General features: G+C 47.0%; 1 protein-coding gene across 1 annotated transcript in view; it reads right to left on the bottom strand.

The window, feature by feature from the left end:
• Positions 1-25,867, bottom strand: part of ptprdb (protein tyrosine phosphatase receptor type Db) — an 82,978-nt gene that overhangs the window by 23,751 nt on the left and 33,360 nt on the right. The window contains exons 3-21 of the mRNA XM_079219605.1: positions 24,839-24,984; positions 22,197-22,338; positions 16,163-16,351; positions 12,837-12,854; positions 10,998-11,129; positions 9,223-9,492; positions 8,440-8,549; positions 7,923-8,120; positions 7,680-7,805; positions 7,451-7,598; positions 7,189-7,334; positions 6,771-6,915; positions 5,480-5,782; positions 4,193-4,386; positions 3,466-3,492; positions 2,645-2,762; positions 1,774-2,361; positions 1,270-1,364; positions 445-701 (exon numbers count right to left, since the gene is read on the bottom strand). Coding sequence (XP_079075731.1) covers positions 445-701; positions 1,270-1,364; positions 1,774-2,361; positions 2,645-2,762; positions 3,466-3,492; positions 4,193-4,386; positions 5,480-5,782; positions 6,771-6,915; positions 7,189-7,334; positions 7,451-7,598; positions 7,680-7,805; positions 7,923-8,120; positions 8,440-8,549; positions 9,223-9,492; positions 10,998-11,129; positions 12,837-12,854; positions 16,163-16,351; positions 22,197-22,338; positions 24,839-24,984 — 3,352 coding nt within the window. The remainder of the gene's footprint in view (positions 1-444; positions 702-1,269; positions 1,365-1,773; positions 2,362-2,644; positions 2,763-3,465; positions 3,493-4,192; positions 4,387-5,479; positions 5,783-6,770; positions 6,916-7,188; positions 7,335-7,450; positions 7,599-7,679; positions 7,806-7,922; positions 8,121-8,439; positions 8,550-9,222; positions 9,493-10,997; positions 11,130-12,836; positions 12,855-16,162; positions 16,352-22,196; positions 22,339-24,838; positions 24,985-25,867) is intronic.

The raw sequence follows: 25,867 nt of genomic DNA, 5'->3' as shown, positions 1-25,867 counted from the left end.
TATTGCTTATGGTGTGTTTTATTATTTTCAATACGTTTGTGCTACTACTGTATCTTGGATGGAGGCCCTGAAAAAGGGGGAAAGATCTTGAAAGAGCAAAACCCTGTTCGGGACCCTAAGGATCCCCAAAACACTTTGGCCGTGGGAACATGTGAGCGGCAGCGGACCGATCCAAGTTGTGCTATCAGGCTGAGGGCCACGTATATTTGTTCTTGGTTATGAAATAGGCAGATGAGATTATCAGCTTTGTGCTTCCAATCGGCCCGTTGTGGGAGTTCTCAGACCTGCTTTGCTGCCAACTCAAGAGAAATCCCTCCTGATGGAGCAATAAATGAAACGCGGCAGCTGAGGGTGGAGGAGGAGGAGCAAATTCTGCTCAGGCTACTATCAAAGCTCTCTCCCATCTCTTCGTGGAACAAAACCTGATCCATGCATCATCCCTACCTGACTTTGGCCGTGGTCTGCACGGTCGGCAGCTGCACGGTCACCATGCCGTCGGCGTTGGTCTTCCCCACCACCGTGGGCTTGGTCTTCAGGATGTCCGGGGCGGTGGTGGCGGTGACGCGGTGCTGCAGCCCCCCGGCGCTGTTGGCCCGGTTGGTGAGCAGAAAGGAGTACTGCGTGTCCGGCTCCAAGCCGGCGATCAGCTTCTGAGTCTGCTTCCCGTCCACCTCCACGGACTGGCTCTTTCCGTACAGGATCTGGACACGGGGACGGTGTCATACGGGGACGGTGTTATACGGGGACGGTGTCATACGGGGACGGTGTTATACGGGGACGGTGTCATACGGGGACGGTGTCATACGGGGACGGTGTCATACGGGGACGCAAACATGAATACGACACACAATGTACGCTTGGCAAGTTCCCAAATAGTTCCCAAATAGTTCCCAGTGCTTTTATTTACACCATCTAAAAGGATCCAGGTGTTTTGTTGGTCTATACTTTTTATACTTGAGTGCAACGTCTCCATGTTTTTGCCTGTTTGCCCAAACACCTGCATTACAGTATGTTCCTGCAAACAGGAAGCGTTGACTTTCATCATAAAAAAAAAGGAACACAGAGAAAAATAGATAACAAATGCTTGAAAATAACAGAATAGATTATGTTGAATTTAAAAAGTAGATTACTTCATTCTCCCCCCATCCTTTATTCACACCCTGTCTGTAGTTGTGTTTTTTACACTTTTTGAGACCTGGAATATTTGATTTCTGTTTGAGTTTTGGTATTTCCCCACATTTAAATATGACAAAATGCTAATGCACTCACGGTGAAGGGCTGGGCAGGGTTCTTGTCTCGTATCTCCCAGGACAGCAGAACGGAGTTCTTCATGGCAGCTTTAACTCGGAAGTTGGTGGCAAAAACTAAAAAGGTACAAAAAAGAAAAAGGAAAACAAAACAAAATCAACACGACTTCAGTCTCACTTTAATCTCTCTACTGAAACCAAAGGTAATGGCCTTACCTGTGTATCACTCTCTAGTTCCAATCTCAAGCTAGCTACCTGCTCTGATCAACACACAGTGAGCGGGACTGGACAGCGATACCATGACCCAAGACTCTTACCTTGCTTTGGGAAAAGGACGTTGGGTCTAAGACTACAGTGACAAGACAACGAAAAAGGACACTTAAGATGTTGTCACCAGACGTTGTGTGTGTCTGAGTGAGTGAGTGTGTGCGAGTGTGTGTGGAAGTGGGGCTTGTGTGTGCTGGTAGGAAGCGCGTGTTGCATCCGGAGCAATGAAGATGGAGGTTGTTAGAAAAGTGAACCCTACCTTGGTCTAGCCGCTGCGTCCTAAACTGGACACTCGGGCTGAACGGCCCGGGGCCGACAGCTGTGAACGCGCACAACCTGACTTCGTACACGGTGTCGGCACTCAGGCCCTCCAACAAAACACTCGCCCGCGGGACGGGCACCACGACCTCCGAGGCGTTCCCCCGACTGTTTATATCCCTGTACAGGACCGAGTACTTTGTGATTTTCCCGTTTTGCTCAATCAGCGGCACCGCTTTCCACGCCAGCCGGAGCGAGACGGCGGACGCCTCCTCCGAGATGATGTTTTCGGGGTACCCGCTCGGGGCGTCCTCCGGAGTGGTCAGCTCCTTGACGGCCTCCTCGCCGTAGCCCATTTTGTTCCGGGACGAGAGCCTGAATACGTAGTTGGCTCCCTTGTGAATGTCCTGGGCGCTGTAGCGGTTCTCCTTGGTGGGGAATTCCACCACCGTGAAGGGGAGGACGTCGACGCGTCCGAAGGTGAGGCGGTACCCCAGGAGCGGGGTGGGCGGGTTGGGATGCGGGTACCAGTGGAGCAGAGCTGTGCCTGAATCGGTGGCGCTCACAGTCAGTTTGGGCTTCTCGGGCACTACAGGGAGGGGATGAAGAGAAAGAGGGGCTGATGAAAAGATAATTAGGGAATAATTGCAAAGCACATTATTCGTAACCTCGAGCGAAAGCTACAAAATATGATTAATGCGGCACCAAGCGACTGGCTTCTTCCTGGGCATATCAAGGTGTGACAGAGTGAGACGGGAAGCAATTCAACGATTTAATGGCCTCTAATGATCATTAGCGACGCTTTGGGCTCAGAGATCAGTGCAATGTGTGTGTGTGTGTGTGTGTGTGTGTGTTTGCGTGGACAAACTTACGTGGCAGGGCGCTGCAGACGGTAACAGCTTTGCTGCGAGCGCCGTCGCCCTTGGCAGTGTAAGCCCCGACTGATACAGAGTACGCAGTGTCTGCCTTCAGGTCTCCGAGAAGCACCTCCTGCAGGAGAACAAAAAGCCTTGTCAGCGTCAAAACGGAAACTATTTCTGTGTGCCCTCAGGACACGGAGCGGGGCTTCTGTTTAATACAAAAACAACAACAAAAAGCCCAACCGTTTGGCTTAACCTGGTTAAGAGAGATACAGTTATGTGCCGGCACCTGACAGATATTCGTCTCTTTTCTACGGCAACGAGACTTTTCTCAGGCCGGGAAGTTATTTTTTCCGTCTTATATAACTTAGATGCTGCTTTTGGAAACCGTAGACTGGAAACCGTCTCAACAAAACTCAAAACAACTTTATCAAATTATCAAAAATGTGGTTTGCGAGCAGCACACAATGTCCTTTAACCACGCAGACACTCAAAACTCATTTAGACCGGCCTCCGTCTAAACACTCAACACAATATTTTCTTCATTTCTTGGCCTGCGGAAAGCATGAATAATGGTATTTTGGCAATACCCGCGAGTGACTCACATCATCAGTTATCTATGTCTTTGTGTTTTTTTCCGGGGTCGTTTATTAATTCAATTCTGGAAAACACACAATGCCAAAATGAAAAAAAGGGACTTCCTTCTGGGATTAAAGCCCTCACACAGGTCATAGGAGGTTTTAAAACTGCAATCTCATAAATATGACTCATCATCTCTCTGTGCTTTGTTGTTTCCACTGTTAAATAATAGGCTTAAAGAAGGGTTTACTCACATATTCTGCTGAGTCACCATATTCCCACTGAATAGCAGCATCAAAGAAGAAGAGAAAAAGAAGATAACAACACCATTGTTAATATTATCAAGTTGAATGCACCGTCTTTTACTGCCACAGAAGTGTTAGCTGGAAATCACCAGCAGTAATTGACAATTATAAATAGATTTAGGCTCATTATTTATCCTGGACAGAGATCCAATAATGCTGAAAATGAAAAGAATCAAGACCGAAATACACTTTGCTTTGCTTTCTTGCCAATAATTAGATGGGAAAAATAGATACCACTCACATGTCTGTGTGCTAAACACGAAGCAGAAAGACTGCACAAATGGTTTGATCGAACAAAGGAGATACAACGTGTTAATTAGTGAGCTTTAGAGGCGCTGCTTCGTACGAGTCATTACGCTAGGCTAAGCCGACCGGCTCCTGGCTATCGATCTTCTCATCTAACTCTCCGCTAGAAGGCAAATAAACAGATTTCCTAAAATGTCCAATTGTCCGTTTGAAACGTTCTTAAGGATTTCTGCTCAATAAAAGATTTATCTATACTGAGAAGGCAACATGCTGGCTTTCCCATCTATAATGTATATCCACGTAAACCCATGTGTCTAGCGAGATCTTCATTTATTAACCTAATATGTGAAATTGCAAATTTACAATTAATAATAATGCATCCTAAATATATGGGAAATGTCACAAAACCGTGTGATCACGAGGTGTTTACCTGCGAGTCCTCTATGAGGATGTCCTTGATGGACGACTGACCCTGAGGTTCTCCGTAGACCATCCTCACATAGTGGACTTGGTAGCCTCGAACCTGACCGTGCTGCCGTTCGGGCGCCGGTGATCGCCATTTCACCCTAACGGCCGAGGCGTTCACAGTCTCTGCCTCCACCCCCCGCGGAGGACCACTTGGAACTAAAAATGCATTTTGGGATAGAGGTCAAGGGTCACAGATGATGGGCACTCAAACCTCAAAAGGCCTTCACAAAAATATACTGGATTCATGGGCATGTAAAAAAAAAAGAAAAATACCCAAAAGCTGAAAAATGTTTAAAAAAAACTACACCCTCCAAAAAGTCTAAAAACGGCTCGGATGTCTGGGAAAAAAAGGCAAAATAGTAAAAAGAAAAAAAGAAAAAATGAGAGTGCTTGAGGAAAAACATGGAGGAAAAAAGCAGTGGAGGATAAGAAGCAAATGTAGAGAAAGATAAGAATGGCAGATAGAAAAGGATTTGTTGCCATGGGCAGATAAACAGTGGCAGGCAGTCAAAGAGAAAATGCTGTTATCAAGAAAACCCTCTCGTGCTGCCAAGAACTACACTTCTCCCTATATAGATACGGGAAAAAGGGGGAATGCCTCCAAACTAGAAAAATGGAGACATTGAGAGTATGACATATCGAGCATGAGTCTCGAAAAATATTGCTGAAATATTACAAATGACTCGAGACACAGTAGAATGCATTTGAGCAAAGTTAGATTAGAGATGTTCAAAGGCTTGGAGAGGAGTTGGAAAGGCCAAGGTACGGCTACAGCCACAGGGAATGGGTTTGGTGTCGTTAGTGGAGAAAAAAAGGCGGGAAATCCCAACCACCCCTCATCCCCAAAAAACTGTTGGGATTTATAAGAAAGGGGAAAAGTGAGGGGAAAAAAAAGATGCTGGCAAGAAAAAGAAAACAGAGAGAGAGGATAAAAAGTTGCTGCTGAAGGAAAAGAAGAAGGGTTGCTGTTGACAAGAGAGAGCGGTGATGAGGGAGCAGCAGGAAAGGTGTCCGGAGGTTGGAGGTTGCTGTCGGTGACGAAGGAACAACGGAGAGGTTTTGACGGGTCGGACGGGTTCCTGAATGCATCGTCCACTGAGAGTGCCGAAAGGAAGAAGCTCGTTAGCGCCGTTAGTTTTGTGCTATGTTAGTGAGGAAGCCATTGTTAGAGGGGCCGCCCGTCCTAAGACAGGCAGGGGAGGAGTGTGGGGAAGGTGAAGGGGGGAGGGTTGTTTTTTCAGGAACGTACCATCTTCCTCGGTGCGGATGAGCAGCTGTAAGCTCTCCGGCCCATCCCCCGCTTCCGTCTGCGCACGAACCGTTATGCCATACTCAGTCCATTTCTCCAGGTCTTCCAGGAGGTACGGAGAACTCTCCGGGGGAACTCCGTCAACACTTTTAGACGTTTTGTGGCCCTCGGTGGTGGAGTACTGGATGGAGTATCCGGTGATGACGCCGTTCTGGAACTCCAGGAGGGGCGGAGCCCAACTTACCAGGACGCTGGTAGAGCTGGGACTGGAGCATGTGATGTCCCGGGGAGGCGCTGAAGGGACTGATCGGCCAGTTTCGGGGACGCACGGTGTCCAGGGCAGGGAGGGGTGTGTGTGTGTGTGTGTGTGTGTGTGTGTGTATGTGTGTTGTTTGGGTACATGTCATTCGGTCATGTGTGTGTGTGTGTGTGGTTGAGGTCGTTATCGGTGGGTGGAGAGGTGAGGTGAGGTTTGCCGTGAAGGAATGGCGGGATGAAATTGAGCGGACGAGAGACAGAGAACAAAAAAGACAAAGAAACATAAAATGAAAACAAAACACTGGAGAACAGAAAGCTCTTACGACAAAAAGAAGAAGAAACAAAAAGTGACCCTGTGGCTAGAAAGCAAGATACTGAACGATGGGTGTCGATGCTGAACGATGGGTGTCGGCTTCTGATCGGTCGGAGTGTTTGAGCGATGGAAACGAGTGGATGACTTCAAAAAATAAAAAAGAGATGCGACACAAGAACGTTGACTAGAGCTTTAACACACAAACATACCTGCCCATAACTTACTTGTCCTCACAGCCTACCCAAGCCTCTGTGATCCATGCTGGAGTTCTCACCTCTATCTAGCTTCTCAGGCTGCTTACCTTTGTGTTCACTGATTCTCTTACAGACCTCAGATTGGTAGCCAACAAATCAAGTGTCGTTACTTTGCTGTCAATCATCGATTGATACCGTGTTTTGCTAAATTAAACCATTTGGGAATACGCTCTGGGATCTTATTCAACTCATGATGCATTTGTTGAAATATCAAATCTGAGGTCGGTCAAGGTCGGGATTCACGAGGGCCCTTTTCGTTGTGACAATGCAAAAAAAAGTAACTGCCAAATGTCTTGTTTGTAGCATACAAATCTATGATGGTCGGATTTGGCGCTTGGTGTGTTTGCGGATCGTTTTTTTGAGCCAGTTCTCATTTTTGCATCGTCAAAATTGAAACCACTCTCTCTCTCTCTCTCACTCTCTCTCTCTCTCACACACACACAGTAGTATTCGTGGTGGGACCTACGCGTCTGCGGCGTGTCGATGGACACCTCGTTGGTGTACGCCCCGATCCCGTGCTTGCTCCTGGCAGCCAGCTGGAAGGTGTAGGTGGAGAAAGGCTTCAGGTTCTTCAGCAGGTAGGAGGTGGTGGGCTCAAAGCTCACTTTCTTCTGGAAGGACATGAAGAGGAACGGAGAACAATGGAACACGCAGGCGGTGAGAACAAAAACAAAAAAGGGCTGTTTTAACTTTTTCCCCAGGGCATCCTTCACAGAACTCACTATTTATAGTAAGATCACTTAATCTTCTGTTTGGCAACCGTTCCTTCTATTCAATAAAACACTCCTTCAATCTGTTGTCATCCACCCGACCCTCCATGAATTTATCAGTCTTGCAAAACATTGCTCTCTGTCACCAATCGGCCCGCCTCCCTCTTATTTTACCTCCTCTGTGTCGTCGGCTCGCCGGTAGACCAGCTCGTATCCCGTGATCTGGTTGTCGGGGCCGCCCTGGGGCGGGGCAACCCAGGACAGCAGGATACTGGTCTCGGACTTGGCCTCGCCCTTGAATTCCGAAGGTTGGGATGGAACTACGCAGGTTGGGGGGAAAAAAAGATACATCCTTTCTTTAATTCTCTCCGATCGAGATGACGGTATCCATGGCGTATCTGTGCCATTCGAGCGGAGCCGGACATCCCTCGCTTACCTCCGGTCTTGGCTATGATCTGCAGGTCCTGGGACAGCGGTCCGTCTCCCACGGAGGTGAAGGCCAGCACTCGGATGTAATACGTCTTGTTGGGGGTTAAACCCTGGATGGTGATGAAGTTGGCGCTGCGCACCATCTGCTTCTCCCACTGACAAAAGGATGGAGCGTTAGACCCGATGTGGACGACACAGGCCATCGGCCGTCTGTGTGATAACAAACAGGGACCCACCTGGTTGACCGGCAGCGTGCTGTCTGAGGTGTAGTAGACTCTGTAGCCCACCACCTGTCCGTTAGGTTCCTCTGGTTCGTCCCAGTGGATGATGGCCGTCGTGGTGCTCAGCATACGACCTCTGACCTGCAGGGTGAAAACAGATGGGAACTTCAGCGGAGCGGCTCTGGGATAAAATCTACTGGAGCAACTTGGGTTAGGGTTATATAAAAAGAAGATTTTGTGAGTTTGCTCTGTCCTGACCTGCCGGGGAGGCGAGGAGGGAGCCTGCTCGGCCGTGCGGGCCTCCACCACCTCGCTGGAGGGGCCCTGGCCAATGGTGTTGACGGCCGCCACCCGGAAGTCGTAGTGGGAGTACGGGCTGAGGCCGCCCACGCTGTAGCGCGTGGTGGCGATGCCATCGATCTCCTTGTACGGGTCCTCTGACCCTTTGGCTCGGTGCTGGAGGAAGCGAGGGGAAGAGGCACGAGAGACATGTTTTCAGTACGGCCACTAAAAACACACCTGTATAGCGTTTGATTTATTTATTTTCTGTAGTCATTTTATTTCATTGTGACATGGTGTTTGGGAGTGTTCTAGTTTTTATTAGGGGTTTACGTGCCGTATCTTCAAATTGCTATTTGGTGGCTTCATTACTATCAGGGGAGACAATGAACTGCTGCTCCCTGATTCAGGCTGTTAATGATCATATAAAATCTGCTGCAGCTTTCCCCATCCTAAGTTTGCCCCTGTGAGCCACACCGTGTCGTCCGTTACACACCTGTATGATATAGTAGGAGACCGGCTCAGGGTTGCCAGAGTCCCAGGTGAGTGTGATGCTCGTGGCGGTCCTCTCCGTCACCACGGGGTTACCAGGGGCCTTCGGCAGAGCTGAGAGAGAGAGGGAGAGGGAGAGAAATAAATAAATCATGAAGAAATCATTTGATAAACTCAGAGTTGCACCGTCACGCTGCACTCTTAATAAAAGAAAATCAACTTCTGCAATGAACATAAATCTCCAGAAACAATAACAGGAAAAGTGATCTGAATCGAACTAACAAAAAACAAAGTCAGTTCAACCATTTGTTAAACCAAATGAAACCCCCTGTATATTGGAAATTTGAACACATACTCAGTGATCATTAATAAATAGAGTTTTGACAGAGAAAAACATATTTCCCGAATGTGAAAATAAATTGTAAATCTCCTCAAATCGTTCCTTTCCTCTTCTGATTCTGAAGATCTCCCGGACATCTGTGCCACGTCGATGCATTCACACCACATAACCACCTTGTTATGTATGCATAACAACTAGTCTTACTTAAAATGTCTTTTGTGATGGAAATGTCCTCCTCCGTGTGCTACACACGAAGCGCTCATTCAGAGAGAAGACAAAAGGCCAAGCTGTGGTTTTATCCTCTTAAAAAAAAACACACTCTACCCTTATAAAAAAAACAAAGTCTCACTGGAGGCAAGGGCAAACCATCACTTCCTCTTTCGTTCACATCCTCCCCTGTCCTCACCCATAAGCCTCATCGCGCGATTAAAAAAAAACACGCCTCACCTTTCACAATAATCTGCGCCACCGCCTCGATCACGCCGAGCGTCGACATGGCGACGCACGTGTAGTTGTTGGACTGCCGCACGTCGGTCAGCTCCAGGACGTTGCGGCCGATGGGCATGTCGTCCTCGGGCGTCAGGTCCTCCGCCCCCAGCATCCACTTCACGTACGGCATCGGGGAGCCCACGGCCACGCAGGTGATGTTGACGTTGCCCCCCGGCATGATCTCGCTGTCCGCCGGCGGGATGGAGAAGCGAGGCGGGACGCGGCGCACTGGACCGGACGGCGATGACGAGGCAGGAAGAGAGAGAGAGAGAGAGGGGCGTTTAGAAAATGCATCGCTGTGTTGCTGAGGTAAGGTGCAGAGCAGTGCAGAACAATCAGCGTCCAGACACCATGCATGATTGATTTTTCTTTTTTTCTCATGTGTTCTAAAGATGAAGTTTTATGGCATAAAAAAAAAGACAGTCTGGAACATCACCGCTAGGGCACATGTGATATCAAAATGTTTTATTCATCATTTTGAGGTGTGCTGCATTAAATATTTGATGAACTGAGACACAAAAGATACTCACACAAAAAACAACCAACTCACTGCAAACACACATGCACTCACAAGGTTAACAGAAAAGTACAGAGGGGCAAACTGTACAGGCAGGGTTTATAACCGCTCATTAAAAAAAACACACAAACACAAACGGCAGTTTAACGGAAGAAGAGGAAAGACTCGGGAGAGACTCGACAAGAGCCACACGGTCGTTATTGTACCAACCTTCTCGCAGCTCTGCAGAGGGGAGGGGAGGACAGTGGGAGGAGGAGGAGGAGGAAGAGGAGAGAAAGAGAAAAAGGAAGACAGAAATGTGAGAGGAGAGCAAAGACAGGAAAAAAAAAAAACACTAAAAACACAGCGAGTCCAAAGACGGCCGGCCGAAACCTTTGCTGTTTAGGGCGGCAAACCGCAGCCGGCTGTCTCCGTGGACCGCCTGTCAAACACTCACTGAGCAGCACTGCAAGATTTCACCGGCCCTGCGAGCGCTGTTAGACGCACATCACTGCCTCTGTGTGTGTGTGTGTGTGTGTTGCACGTCTGTTTATGTGTTTTTCTTTTAGTGTAGCACAAATGTGTGCGTTTCTGTGTGTCCAGTCGTGTGTGCATGTGTGTTTCGTAACTCCCTGGGAGCAATGTTGGGAGTCAGAAAAAGCATGCTACACTGCTTAAAGCCTTTATTTAATTCATTTATTTCCCAGGGACGGGCAGAAAATGGAGCAAAAGGCCACAGGAATCAAAATGTCTCTCCGCGAGTCAAACGTTCGGCAGGAATGCGTGTGCGTGTGCGTGTGTGTGTGTGTGTGTGTTGAAGGAGACAGACAGCGCCCGAGGAGGTGAGATGCCTGTCAGATTTTTGGGGGGGAGAAACAGCAAGTCTTAACCAGACAATGATTTGTTTTTGTTTTTTTTTCTCCTTTTTGCTCCAAAGGTCTAAAGGCTAAGAAGGGAGGGCAGAGAGATTAATAGCCGGAGTGAAACATTCAGCCCTGAGCCGATGTGAAGGAGATCTCCTTTTATGGCGCCGCAGCCCAGAATTATAAAACACGGGAAGTTTTAACGACACAATAATCACATTAATATATGACGAACGCACATTCATAGCAGAGGACGTTATGTCAAAATATATCTTCTAGGAATAAATAACTGATAATAATAATGAAACCAATCTGCACATCAATGCGATCCTTTAATCTAAGTGCTCTAATTGGACTAACAGGCTGCTTTTTACATTTTTTTATCTCCCTCTTACCTCTGACATAGAGGTTAGCCGGAGTGGAATAGCGTGTCCCATCGCTGTTGGTGGCGACACACTCATACTTCCCCTGGTCTGACTCCTCGCTCATCTCTATCTGGAGGGCACCTGGAAGGATGGAGAGGAAGAGAGAGAGAGAGAGAGAGAGTCGCACAGAAGGATAGCGAGGAAGAAAGAGCAATTACACAAGGGTGGAGGATATCAGATAATTGGGTACAGTCCATAAATACACCGACACAGAAATGGTAAGAACTGCACAAAGTGTAAATGAATCGGAGGGAGTTTTTTTCCAGCGAAAACAAGCTGAACAAAGGGCTAAAAAAAAAAGAGGGAGACCAAATCTATTGGGAGACATTACCAAGTTTCTACCACTGTCAGCGAGAATCTGCCCAAAACAAGGGGTCAGCTTCCTGATTTAGAGATGGGAAGGAAACAAAATGCAAAAGAAAAAAGAAGAAGAAGAAAAAAGCCTAGAAAAAACCCGGAGAATGTCGTCTTCATGCGAGGCAGAAAGAAATCAACCAAGCAACCCACAACGTGGAGCGGTCCAGGCACCGATACGCTTTTACTTTGTGTGTTTTAAAATCCTTTTGCTGAAAATTAAAATGCAGTTATATTAGGGAGAAAATCATGTGACAAAGATATCGCCATAGCGATATGATACCCCCCCCCCAACCCTTACGGATCCACCAGTGGGATCAGGAGTGTGATGTCATTTTAAAAAACACACCCAATAAGGAGGTATACAGACAGTAAACAACCTCAATAAAAGGCCACAGATTAAAAAAAAAAGAAAAAGAAAAAAAAAAGATTGTAACGACATACGGGAAGCCTTGGGAAGGGGCCGACGCTTTCTCTCTCCCTGAAAATAGAAAAACTGTCAAAAAAGTCAACCAGAGGTTTATTTTTATTTTTTTTAAAGATGGTGTGGTAAGGCAAAAAAGCGCCCAGTAAAAACTTTATCAAAAAAGTGGTTGTTTGGGGCTTTTTATCGGTAATGAGAGAGAAAAGAGAAAGCAATGGTTAAAAAATCATGAAGAAAAGTGTGTGTGTGTGTGTGTGTGTGTTTACGTCTGCGTGAGCACACTAATGTCTGCACGTGTGTCTGAGTCTTCGCCATCTGGACCCTTCAGGTTGAGCGAATTAACATCTGGGTGGGAAAACAAAACGGGGACGTTTGATTGGGCGAATATAGACGAGGTAGGAAGGAGCGGCCCGGGTCGAGCTTACGTTAAGACCCTCACGCGGAAAAAAAGAACGAAACAAAGAAAAAGAAAAGAAAAGATTTGTTTTTTTAAAGGTAAAAGCGATAGTACCGCTTTTCCACCTCAAACTAAGCGACCAAGAGATAATTCAATATGCTGAACAAAGTCATGCTTTAGACTGAAAACAAAAGTAGATGTCAAAAAAAGCGAAATGATGTTAAACTGGAGACAAAAGAGAGAGCACACAACATGGCGATGGGAAGCGATGGGGGTCTCGTGTTGTCGAGCGAACGCCGAGGCTGAGATGGACAGATGAACGGATGAAAGAGAGGGTGAGCGATGGGAAGAGGGGAGGTGATGAAAAAAGGTCATAGCATAATGAATTGCTTGCTCAATTCCAATTCCACCCCTGCTCTTGCACCTACTGCAGATCTGATCTGAAGCAGCTGGATGAGTTTTCGCCAATATAGGAAGTCTTTTTGGACTAAACGATGGACGGGTTAATCCACCCGGAGCTGCTTTGTTTTCAGATCCGCGAGACAAGTAGGAAACCAGGGGGTTGGAAAGGAATCAGCCCACTGTGTCATGTTGGTCCTCCCAGCAGTCTTACCTCGTATGGGCGTGCCACCTGAGTGGGCAATGAATGCACGAGATTAGAGAAGGAGAAGAAGAAGAAAGTGTTAGTACCAACGGAGGGAGGGAGTCGGGGGGGCAAGGGAGGGAGGGGCTGGGATGGGGAGGTAACTTGGAGAGGAGAAGAATCAAATTAGAGAGGAAGACTCAAAATATAGATCCTTAAGAGAGAGAGAGAGAGAGAGAGAGAGGCATAACAGAGAGAGACAGAATAAATAAAGACAGAATAAGAGGAGAGAGAGAGACAGAAACTAGAGTGACAGAGCTATAAGGAGATGGGTTATTGATTGGACTTCATTGACTTGCAGCAGGGGCAGATGTGGCTGCAGGAGTGTGGGGGGGGGGGGGGAGGGGGGGGGGGGGGGGGGGGGGCTGAACTGCACTCATCTAGAGGACTGGGGCTCTAAGAGCACTTCACTTCCCTGAGACTTAACCTGAGAACTGTGCAGGTGTAATCCTGCCAGTGCTACGATGTGTAAATCTATTTAAATGTCGAAAAAATGTCCACCTTTCAATACTTAAAAAATACTTAAAAAATACCAAACATGTCACTGTCCCGAAACGTTGCACATTAATTTTGTATTGTCTCCCGTTACTTCCAGCTCCAAACCAAGTCTGGCAGCGGGGACATTTTCAACCATCAAATAAAAGAACACAAGCGGTAAATGTCAAGTAGACGTCTCGGCCCCTCAGAATCAAAAGAGCAAGGATGTGTTTGTCGACTCTATATCTTTAACCGACGGATATTCGGTGTCAAAAAAATAAATAGAAGAAGAGAGGCAGGAGCGGACTTCGGCGGACCAGGATGCAAATCAACAAATCAAATTAAATCAACACTGCTTTGTTTGACGGTTTAGACTTTCTTCGCGAGCCTGCTCGTCTTTGCGATGGACGGACTTCCTCTGCGTAACGCTGAGGGTCCAGTTGTGATGACGCACATTTCGATATCCTGATTTCGAAATCCTGATCCTGATCCGATGTGAGGTCCCGGGACAGGGATGTCATACGTGTACAGATTGTCAAGCCCTCTGAGGCAAATTTGTAATTTGTGACTTTGGGCTATACAAAATAAACTGAATTTAAATTGCATATCCATCATGCTCCCTCGCTCTCCACAGCAAATAACTGGCATCCGTCTATTTCACGAACATCCAAAAGACATCTTCAAATGGTTTTGTACAACCAATAGTGGCATCCCCCGCAGTTTACAATGGTGAAAAAAGATAATAACAATAAAAGAAGAGAAAAAAGCAACAAGCCCTCACATTAGAGGAGCTGTGGCCAACGTCAAAGTGCGCTTTACATCACAGTGAAACCGTCTTTTTCTTCCACCGCTTCACTCGTCTGTCTCTATCACGGTGGTGCCAAAAGCTGCACGGGTCCGTCCGGCACCCCTGGGACGTGCTAACCACGTGCTAACCACGTTTAGCTACACTCGACGTCTGGGAGTCGGGCGACCCGGTCGCCATCGATCGCCCGGGGGGCGGCTCCGCCAAGAGGCCTGCCGCCTGACAGCCATCTGGAGCGGACGGCTTATTGACTGGTGACTCTGTGCAGCCGGGGCGGTGGGGAGTGTAAGTGGGTGAGTGGATGACAGAGTGAGTGAGCGAGCGAGCGAGTGAGTGAGTGAGGGGGAGAGGAGGGGGAGGGGAGAGAGAATATTCGAATAAGTGGAAAAGTAAATAGGTGAGTGTGAGGAGAGAGTTATTTGTAATTGTTTTTGGGTGTGGAAAGGCTGCAGGTGCACAGGTGAGGGTGAGACCAGCTACCTCTAAGGTGTGTGGGTATATATATACATATATATGTATGGATATATGAAATATATAGACATGTATTTGAAGATATGTGTGTTTTTTATTTGAACCAAAATGATGGGTGCCTGCAGGCTTCTCTCTCTGTGTGTGAGCATCTGTGCTTCGTATTATCTTGGTGTGTGACTGTTAGTAAAATGCATGCCATGCATTTTAATAACACCTCAACATTGTAAAAGGTGAGCAGCAGCAGGAACAGTAGCAGCATTTAGTGAACAGTATACAGAAGAGTGGACAGTGAGGGTGTGGGCCTCGGAACAGAAGCACTTACCAAAGGACTCTGTGGTTAAAAAGATACAAAGAGAAAAGAAACAGCATAAACATGGCATTACAATCGGAACCATTGGGTACACAGAGGAGTTGACTTAGTAGAAACACCTTGAAAAAGCAAGTGGAACTCCAAAAAATAAATAAAAAGGCATTAATATTGATTATCTAAACAGAACTTTGTGCTTTTAAGAATTTTTGTCGTAATCATCATGTAGGAGAAGCAAAGCTAACACACTAAATATTTGACATTTAAAGCTCCAACAATTGTGTAAATCCTGAAATTAAATATATATATATATTTTTTCTTATTGTGAAATAAATGTAAAGGGAGTCTGAGCAGGGCGTTAAGGGTTAAGCCAGAGAATAAAAAAAGAAAAGAAAAAGAGGGACAGAAGCGAAGAGGTTGTTATCCATAAGGAAGCCAGAGAGTTGGGTGTCCAATCACAAGAGAGGGATTTTGGGGGTCCAGAGTTGGTCCCCTGGAAGCAGGAGGAGGACTGAGAAAGGAAGACGAGTCGGGGTCTCACACACTACTGTGGCTATCGAGGAGCTGATTGAGAAATGATTTGTTCTCTGTGTGTTTGACACGTCTACATCAATTGATTTCCTCAGACGTCATGGGTGCGACGCCCGCGAGTCAATTTCACACCATGAAATGAGGAACAACAGAAGGTTATTTGTTCGTTTTAGTCACAGCAGTGAGCCATCGCTGAGAGGACATTCCCTCGGTGCACGCCACCATCACATTGGGTTTCTCTGGCCAATTCTCCCAGTAGGGAAAAACCACAGGAGACAATGTTTTTTGCAAATGTTTTCAAATTTGAGAAATTGAACCCTTCGTGATGGCGATTTGCACGGGAAGACCTCCGAGAGTTTGGGAAACGTTGGAAAGTTCACCGTTTGAGGCCATTAGAAGAAGTTAAGAAGAAGAAGAAGTTGGCAACCACACACACAGTCAAGTCACACCACAGCGGCAGAGAAAACACAGCCAGAAACCACGGCAGGAAGAGCAGCAATAAGAAAAGGGGTGAGCGAGGGCAAGAACAACACGCTTTGTGGGAACAGAAAATAAGAAATGGGGGTTTGGTGAGAAAGAAGGATCGGGTATTGAAAGAGGGATAAAAGCAAAGTAGGAGGGGGAAAAAATAAAAAATCTGTAACGGAGGAATAAAAAGCTTGGGATCGAGGTAAAAACAATGCAGGGATAAAAAGCGTTGGTTACCTGATCGGAGCTGCTTGATTCGCCCGTTGTTATTGGACGTGTTGACCGGCAGGAAGTCCTTGAACCAGGTGATTTCTGGGTCAGGGTTGCCGCTGGCAGCGCAGAGCATGGTGGCGGTCCGGGAGCGCTCCACCACCTTCAGCTGGGGGCCCATGTCTATGGTGGGGAACCCCGAGGGCAGCTGGTCCTCTACAGACAGATCAAGAGCACCAGTCAAACAGAGCCGCTGAACGGGTTCATCATTGCGCAATATACACAAGTGTGTGTGGTCACAGTGCACGTTGATGCTGGAACCGCCAACGTCGCTGAAGCTCAGCGGGTTTTTAGTCAACTTTGCAGGGCGGATGCTTGGTCTGACCATGTTGGACATATTAGAGAGCCATGCTTTCTTTTATGCTAAGCTAAGCTAACGAAATGCTGGTCGCACAGCAATTCGTATAAAACAGATAGATACCAGAGTGGGCTGCAGTGGCTAGCACTGTCACCTCACAGCAAGAGGGGCCCGGGTTCGATCCCCGGTCCCGTGTGGAGTTTGCATGTTTCTTCCTTTCTCTTTCTCCCACAGTTCAAAGACGTGCAGGTCAGGCTAATTGGAGACTCTAAATTGCGTTCGCTTTCGCACACGGCTTCAGCCCTGAATTGACACCAAGCAGGATGAGTCACTAGTCCACAGTGGAGAGGTCTTTAAAGGGAAACAGGTTAGGAGTCAAGCGTTTCGATTCAGTTTGGAGTCAACAATAGGTTTCGAATGGGCTTTGGGCCCGGAGGCAGGACCGGGGTCAAATAAATAAGCGACGTTTCACTCCAAACTGACAAACCACCTCACCAAAAGCTTCAGGCGATCGCTCCTCGAATGAGAATCGATTGAGAAAATCAAACGCTCTGTTCCTCTGGGAGCAGCTGAGCCGCGCGTTTTGTCCCGCTCAGCCTAATGCACACAACCTTGTCGGGGGAAGCTCACCCTGTTGCATGAATCAAACAGGCGAGTCAAATAAAGACGCCTCTCCGCTGGGACCCCTTATTTTTGGTATTTTTTTTTAAAGAGGGGTGGAAATGAAATGCGAATTCCGCCGACATCCGAGGCAATTAGATCAAGTACGAGGAGTCGCTCCGCCGTGATGAAGGGAAATCAAAGGCAGTGGGCTAACTCCATTCAGCTGAAGTGGGAGATTCGAGGGAGGGGAGGGGACAATGCTTGGAGGAGGCGGGTGGATCAAAGACGTCTGAACTGAGAGCATACTGTATTCGCTGGTGGAATGAAAGGGGTTCAGAGTGAATCAGCTTTAAAAAACTAATTCTGTACTTTGTTCAAGGCCGCACTTGCCGGCAGAGGTAGACTGTCAGATTCATGAGTCATCCATAATAAAGTGGATGAAGACGGCCGTGGTGAATGTGGAGCGATAAGCTATAGGCATCTCTGCATGTGTTTGTATTTGATGTAGAAAGCTGTCTATTGTGATTTTCTTTTCTTTTTTCTTTTCCCCCAGAATCCCCTGTGACTTCATCCCTCTCAACCACACAGAGCCTCATTAATGGGAAATCCTCACCAAGGAGATGCTAAATCTGGTACCAGCCCATCGAACCATAGCCAACGGATTGTGAGACACTAGGCTTTGCAAGAGCGCGCACGTGTGTGTGTGTGTGTGTGTGTGTGGCCTTTTAACAGCTCCGGTTTCAATCAATCGCAACGCCCCGACAAATGGAAATACGGTCATAATAAACCAGGACGACAAGATTAGAAAGGGTTTGTGTGTCCGTGTGTGTATATTTGTGTGTGTGTGTGTGTGTGTGTGGGTCGGGGTGTTCTGTTCTGTTCTGGGTGGACGGGCGGGCGGAGAAAGAGGGCAGAAGTGCAAAAAGAAAAAAGAAAGAATGGACACAAAGAAAGAGTGACAGGAAGGAGAATAGACAGAGAACAAGGGAGAGAGCACGAGAACGGCAGACAGAAAGGGAGAGAGAGAGAGAGAGAGAGAGAGAGAGAGAGAGAGAGAGAGAGAGAGCGCGGCGGACACATACAGCATAGCAATCACGATTCTCTCCGCTTTCATTATGCAAACGCTTACTTCAAAGGCAGCCCCTCTTAGGCAGCAATAATGCATTCTATTTCATCTACCTGGGGTGGGACGCGAGCGCTGAGGACGCACCGTCAGGATGCTACTCCCCGGGATCATGCGTCTGTCTTTGCCCACTGCCGCACCGCAGAAAGCGAGAGGGCCGGGTGATGTGAAAATCCACACAAATAAATACAGAAATACTCACACATTCCGCCCCCCCGGCCCCAAAAAAATTGTTTCCGTTTAGAAAAGCTGACAAAGTGTGAAGTGGCGTTTAAGGAGCGATTGGATGGGCACACACACACACACACACACACACACACACACACACAAACATGTTAATACATGCACATAACCAGCTCTCCTTTCATCCATCATGGGGGACAGGTGTAAGCAACACCAAAGTATGTTTGGGACAAAGCTGCTCCAGTGTGCATGTGCGCGTGTATGTGTGTGTGTGTGTGTGTGTGTGTGTGTGTGTGTGTGTGTGTGTGTGAGCTACGGAACAGCTAAGTACCCCCTGAGGTCAGAGCAGATGCGTAACTCCTCGTCGATGGAGCGCTCCTCACATCCCACAGTTTCATTTGGACGCGCTCCCACTCTTGTTTTCCACCGAGCGAGAGGTCCAGATGATTTCACAATCTCTCCCCGATCATGGGAAACACACTGTCCTCTTCAATGCGGGAAAATTAAATCTGCACACACATCGCTTGCTGCGTTCGTCATCGGCAGAGATCTGGACGAGCGCCGGGCTCAGGCCCGGTCGCACAGACAAAAGCGTGGGAAACGACAGCGTGAGCCGGCTGCCGCTGCGTCAGAAGCTCCAGGGAAACATCTGCACCTGCACACGGACCTGCTCCTGTCATTCGTGACCGACGGGGACGGCTGTGATGGATGCAGTGAAATTAACACTTGCAGCTGTACTGAGACTTACACGCTACATTGAGTGAGCGCATGGCAAACATGAGGGGTGGAGCTCGACTTTTACAACAGCGGCGACCACTTTATCGTAAGTAAGATGTATACGATATGATGACAGGAGAGAATATATGAGATTATCATATGAGGGATATAATTAGAGGGGGTTCCCAAATTTCACTTTGTGCAACCGACAGGTTTTACTTTCCTAGTTTTTCATTCAATTTCCATTTTTATCTTCAAATAAAGGGATTTCGATACTGGATGTTGACCATCTGAGCGCTCTTTTCTTCTTCTTCTTTTCTTCTTCTTTTCTTCTCCAAATCAGACTTCACTGTTGCCATTTTTAGTATTTCGATTGAAGGAAAACACAAAAATTATAACTGTCCTCAAATGCCAATTTAAATGGCAATTCCAATGGCCGACGTGAAAACGTGAACGCGGAATTAGTCCCTAATGTGTTTGGTTGGTCATTCTAGGATACTGTGAAAACATAGCGGCCAGCTCCGAATGAAGATATAACCGGCTCACTCTAAGGCAGCGACTTATGAGTGATGAAACGTTTGAAACAGCCAAAATAGTATTATATTCCATTTCTGCCAATAGATCCCCATAAACACACGATACCCCTTTAAGAGTGGAAATAAATTACACGTTTTTGTACTGACGTACTAGTCCATTGACCACTTTGACCGAACCATGAATTATACAGTATCGGACTACGCACTGGATCCTGACTCTGAGGCATAATTGCTCTGGAGTTCATTATTATTTCAGCCATTGTCAATCTCGGCCGTTTACTGGAAGCCAAGATTTCAATTAGCTGGCTTCTAATCCGCAGTAATTAAGCCGGCTGACCTCAACACCGGATCCCTCCTGTCTGACAGACAGCCAGTCAGTCGGTCCGTCACTGGAGTGTGTCTTCACCGAGCCGGGGAGACATGACTGACTGACAAGACGCTGTGTGTGTTGCCTGAATCTGTGTGTGGGCGTGTGTGTGTGTGTGTGTGTGTACGTTCCAGCTGACATTTGGACTGACAGTATATCAGGGGCTATTAGCTGCTCCCAGGTGGCCTCTTAGTCCTCCAGAACACAATGACTCCTCAGAGGAGTAGAAAGAAGCTAATCACTACATAAAGACTGACTGTCTTAGATTGAGGATACGTGTGTGTGTGTGTGTGTGTGTGTGTGTGTGTGTGTGTGTGTGTGTGTGTGTGTGTGTGTGGTTTGCCTATGTGGGCATGCATAAGTTGTTACGGTCTCGATAAAGATACAGATTAGACACGAGTGGATAGCTTCCATCAAAGGAGGCAGGGAGGGGGAGAAAAAAAATATATATTCAAAAATAGATGCAGGGACACATAAGCAGAGATGTTGCCGCACAAGCACGAACACAACCATGTGAGACAGGAAGAAGAATTCTGGACGGATGGAGCGGAACGACACAGAAGATGCAAAGAGTGGTCCGATGGTGAATAATTTAGAGGCGGCTGCGTAGTGGACCTAAGAGCATATGGAGAGGAAAGGAGAGACGCAGAGAGGAAAGGAACAAAGTGTAGAAAGACAAAACGGGGGGGAGAGCGAAAGAGGGAAGAAAACTTGGGAGACGAAAAGAAAAACACACAGACAGACAGACGAGACAGAGGAGCGACGAGGAGAGTGGAGAGGAAGAGCTGCAGACTGTGTTATTACCCCTCAGAGAGACGAGCGGGAGAGAGTGAGAGACAAGATGGTAGAACAATAGGCTGCGCGTCCTTTCCCCCACGAGCATGTACTGTAAAGGCTGGCGATGTGATTATCCACACTTGAGCGGCTTCACTCGCTAAGACACTCTTGAGCTTCAGAACTACCGGTACATAATGTTCTCCTAATGGACTCCACTAACACTAACATTGCCATCTGCATTAATGGACTCTTGCTAACACTAAAAAGAAAAAAAAACATCTAACGCAGTGGACCCAGGCTTACACTTGCACATGCTGTGTGGACACGAGGAAACGGCCAACAGGCCTTCTTCTGCATAAAGGTTTTTTTTAACGTTTTGAAGAACATCGACAGAGACGTATCACATTTAACAGACCTCATTGGGACTGGATTACATCCTCCAGCCAGTGCTTACTGCCCGGCCTAAAGTTCTAATCTCAAACTAAAGACCCTCTCCGTGTATTTAAATACAAACACTTCCGAGCCACAGGTCGGTTGACCTGAAATACCACTAGTTTATTATTATGTTTGCAGCATTTCATCTTCATCACGCCGTGGTTGGTAGCTACCATGAAGTTTTGGTCTTAATTGGTTGTTTTTGAGCACTAACAGTAGATGACAGAATCCGCTCATCAACACCAGGAAAACGGAGCGTGGGGATTGGATTGAGTGCAGCTGACTTTGAGGCGGTCGCCGCCCACGGCCCACCGACCAAAACGCCACCAAACTGCCGCCCGGACGAGAGGGAGGAGACGGCGAGTTGGAAGATATGGGACCTGAGGCTACTCCACTACCCAGCCCACTGGAGGCGGGACAATAGGATGGATGAGATCTGGCTCCATCGTAGCGTCCCGGATCAAGCAGCACTTGATGGGTGCAGGACTCCGGCGGGACGAGGGGAGCTGGACTAAATGATGCTTGGTCCTCAAACATGTTTTAATGATTTTTTTTATGATAATGTAACGGACTGAGGGACATGTAAACACTAACACTTATAACATAACAGGTTAACATTACTGATCAAGGGTCGCTACAATAAATTGTCGGCCATATTATCTACCCAGTGAATGTTTTTTTGTTGCATCTTTATAATGCAAATAACAAATAAATAAAGATCTACATGGATGCACTCTTGGAAATGGGCTACAACTGCACTTTGTTGTGTATCCCTGCGCTGCATTATGACAATACATTATCCTTGTATCCAAACCCTGAACTACAGAGATGTCATTAGGTGCGACTGCTTTGTCAGTTACCGTCACAGACGTGATGCATGTCCAGGTATCATGATTAGTAATTCTCTTAGCAGCAATTACAAAAAAAATTATAAGAAAAACTGTGATTGACAGCACACTGACCCCGTGGGATGCTCAGTCGGGTGGAGGCAATGAGCTCTCCTGCAGAGTTGGAGGCGTGACATTCGTAAATGGCCTCGTCCCTGGGGGTCCTCAGCGGCTGGATCCTCAGGACCGAGCCGGACCCGTCGTCAAACTCTATCACCTGTTTCGTAGGAGAAAGACGTTAAAGCGGGCGTTAATCATTATCACATATTAACGATGGATCAGAATGTGCTAAGTGTGGCTGTATAAACCCCACTGTGTGCACAACCTCCCCATACGAGGCAAATATTGCCCTCGGGAGTTGGAGGAGACCAAATATAGAGCTTAAAGAGGTTTAATATTGAACATACATTTCTCAGGTAACATTGCTATATAATGATGTGTTCATGTTGTGTTAACAGCTTGTTTCTGCTGCCTCCAAAGTGGCCAAAACACCAGTAACTGCAGATTTATCAAACTTTTAAAATATATACTGTAAAAGTCGGGTTACAAGCCGCTACTACGTTCCCCGCTAGTTCCTCGCTGTAGGGCTGCTGCTAGTTCCTCGCTAACTTCCACTAGCTCTCCGCTAACTCTCGCTAGCTCTCCGCTCTCTCCGCTCTCTCTCAGAAAACCACCAAAGGTAGCGGGACCCGCCCCGGCTCGGGCAGAGGGGACGCGGGCAGTAGCAGCAGCAGCGGGTAGCTAGCAGCAGCGCTAGCTTGCTGCAGCAGGGACAACCACCGAAGGAAGTAGCAGCTTGTAACCCGGCTTTTACGGTGTATGAATACATATATTGCACCGTGCTACAGATACAGCAGTGGCAGGTTTGTTTAAATGTTCAGCCGAAGCATTGAACCCTGACTGGTGTTGCTGTTTGTTTTTAATAATATCTCCAACATTGTCTGCAGCTCAATGATGAAAAGTTACAAAGGTCCTTTCCTAGTTTTTAATTTGCCGAGGGGAGCTCAGGGGACTGAGCCTGGGACGTTCAAGAGTACTGAACCTGGTTTAATCTGTCGCCACGAGGCCTACCTGGACCCACGGTCTAGGATCAATCACTGCACATTTAAATAGATTTCAAGTAGCACCAGAAAAGCAGTCCACTGATGATTAAAAGTAACTTTTGACTGATTCTAAAGAACAGAAATGGTTGAGAATAGAATTGTCCTTGATTGCCCCCTCGTGTATTTTTTCATATTGAGTTTTTTTCTGAAATACTGGATCAGTAATTTCTCTTGCTTAAGTTTAATACATGTATGTACCGGATCTGGATAAGGTTTCCACTGACTGAAATCCAATAAAAAGAAATCCCTCAAGAAGTCTTGAACGTCATGACAGAAAAAAAGAAATATATGGCAAGTAGCCCGAGCTTATATAGGGTGGATTAAATATAAAATATCTCCCCGAGTGATTTCATCACAAGCAGGAACGGGCCAAGATGAACTTAAACCTGGGAGGAAACTGGACTTATTAAAGTGGAAAAGCACCCTGAGCCAGGCCGAAACTGACTGGGGGAGGGTTTCAACATCTCCATCTAAGAGAGACTCGTGAGGTGGTGAAACAAATCAAAGGTTACTGCCCTTGGGAAACTAATAAGGCTGATCATATACGAATCTCATATAGTGTGGCCCGAGGCATCATCTGACATATTGAAAGAGTTGGAGCAGATAGCTTTTCACACAGTTGTATAACCTTTTGGAGTACAAATGAAGAGAAGCAGGTAAACCAATCAAATAACTTAACAGTTTAGCTTCGACTTCCCTTAAAACACAAGACCCATTATTGACTTAAATGTCAACTTAAAGCGCAATAGAAAATAGTGGCAACAATACACTTTCTCACAGAGGGCAATCGGATTTGTCAGCACACGTGTAACGAATAGCATTAACGTTGGCTCTGTTCCATTTGGGATATACGAGTCAGCAAGGTCGGAGCAGCTAACTGGCTCCAGCTTCATATTCAATGGACAGACGCAAGAGGAACTGGTACTGATCTCCTCAACTTTGAGCAAGAAGGCAAATAAAACAATTCCTATAAACAACTAATTATCAGGGCATTTTCTAAATAGTTTTCTTTCGGTGTGTGAATCGTTAATCCACAAACCCACTTTAAGTTCTACAGACATTATTAATGCATGTCCCATGGATGTACAACGACGACTGGATATACCGCTGGAGGCGTGGCCTGTTCCGTTTGACTTCCACGTATAAAAAAGTTAGTGCATTTTACAAATTTCAGGGTCTGAGGATTTAAAAAGGCGATTCAAGGGTTTGAACTGGCACGTTGATCCACCTCCAAATAAATCACCTGCTGATTTACAGACGTGTCTTTCCCAACGTACGTCTATGGGAGAAAGTCTATTTAGGCTCAATGGCATCAAGTGACGGAGGTGGTAGTACCACTGTTGGGCCACTGCGTGAAGTTTGCTTCAAAGACTCCTCACTGGGGGCTTGGTTACATTTGTGCTTTTTGACAATCAAAGTGTCAACTGTGAGAAAGGAATTTGAAGAAAAGTAAAACAACACAAACTGACACCCACTGCTTTTGGTGTTTGGTGTTTTGAACACAGCGGGGGTCCACACAGAGTCGTGGCTCTGTGGTGGAATGCCAAGCCATTACCAAGTCTGTGCTATCATAAGAAAACAGAAAGTTCCTTCATCCGTGTCTCAGTAGCATACCTCAAATCTCTGGTTGCTGACTTTTTTGCCTTTCTTGTTCCAGACAATCTTGGGCTGTGGATCCCCCGTGGCCTGACACACGAAGGAGGCCACTCCCCCCTGGACTCCTGTCTGGTCTTCGGGGGTTCGTGTGAACCTGGGGGGTGCTGTGTGGAAAAACACAAGAGAGAAAGTTAGCTGAAGCTCAAACTCCGAATGTCGCCGTTTGTGTCAATGCTCCTGATGTGACGCCCGTTCGTTCTGTACCGACAGGCACTTTAAAACATTTTTTAAACATCATATTTCCAGTTGATATTCTCCTGTAATCTGTCATTCACACGCCTGTAATGTTGGAGACCCTCTGTGTGGTGTGTGAAAGGGGAATACCAGATACGTGTGTGTGTGTCTGTGTGCACAAAGAGGCGGGACAATGAAGCAGTTTTCAGAAAACTCCAAGAGAAAACGAACCAGAACAGTGACAGTGTGAATGCTTGGAGAACACGCGCACCTCTATATCTGTCTGTCAGTGCGTGCGGGTGGCTTTGTGCATCTTCCTTTCGTTTTCTTTTTTCTTTCTGTACACGTGTGTGCACGGTCCACCATGTTTTCCCCACTGTCCATGTACCACCAAAGAAGCTTAATATTTCTGTGCCGTAAAGGATTTATGAAGACTTACTCCTGACATGACCACTAAAGCCCCTCATTCCGGGGACGCCAACAATATCATAACCACAGCCTCCCGCTGGATTGTGACATCACGACATCAAAAAGATTCGGCACGTCAGTCACGGCACGTCACCGCCAGCTCGCCTAATGGCATTACCGCCAAACCAGAAAATCCCTACTTAAGCGCTTACCGCCAACCGCCCTGACAAAGGGAGAGAAATTGCTTTTTGCTGTTTTAAAAAGAGGGAGGGAGAGAGAGAGAGAGAGAGAGAGAGGCAGAACAAGCTAAGCTTTTCAGAGAAGGAGAGAGAGAAAAAAACGATGTGCGTTGAAAGAGCGGGGAGATAAAGGGAACGAGCGAGAGAGAGAGACAGATGGAGAGGG

Source organism: Taurulus bubalis, assembly GCF_910589615.1.
Source record: "Taurulus bubalis genome assembly, chromosome: 6".
Lineage (NCBI taxonomy): Eukaryota > Metazoa > Chordata > Actinopteri > Perciformes > Cottidae > Taurulus > Taurulus bubalis.
This window is presented reverse-complemented; position numbering and strand designations above follow the sequence as displayed.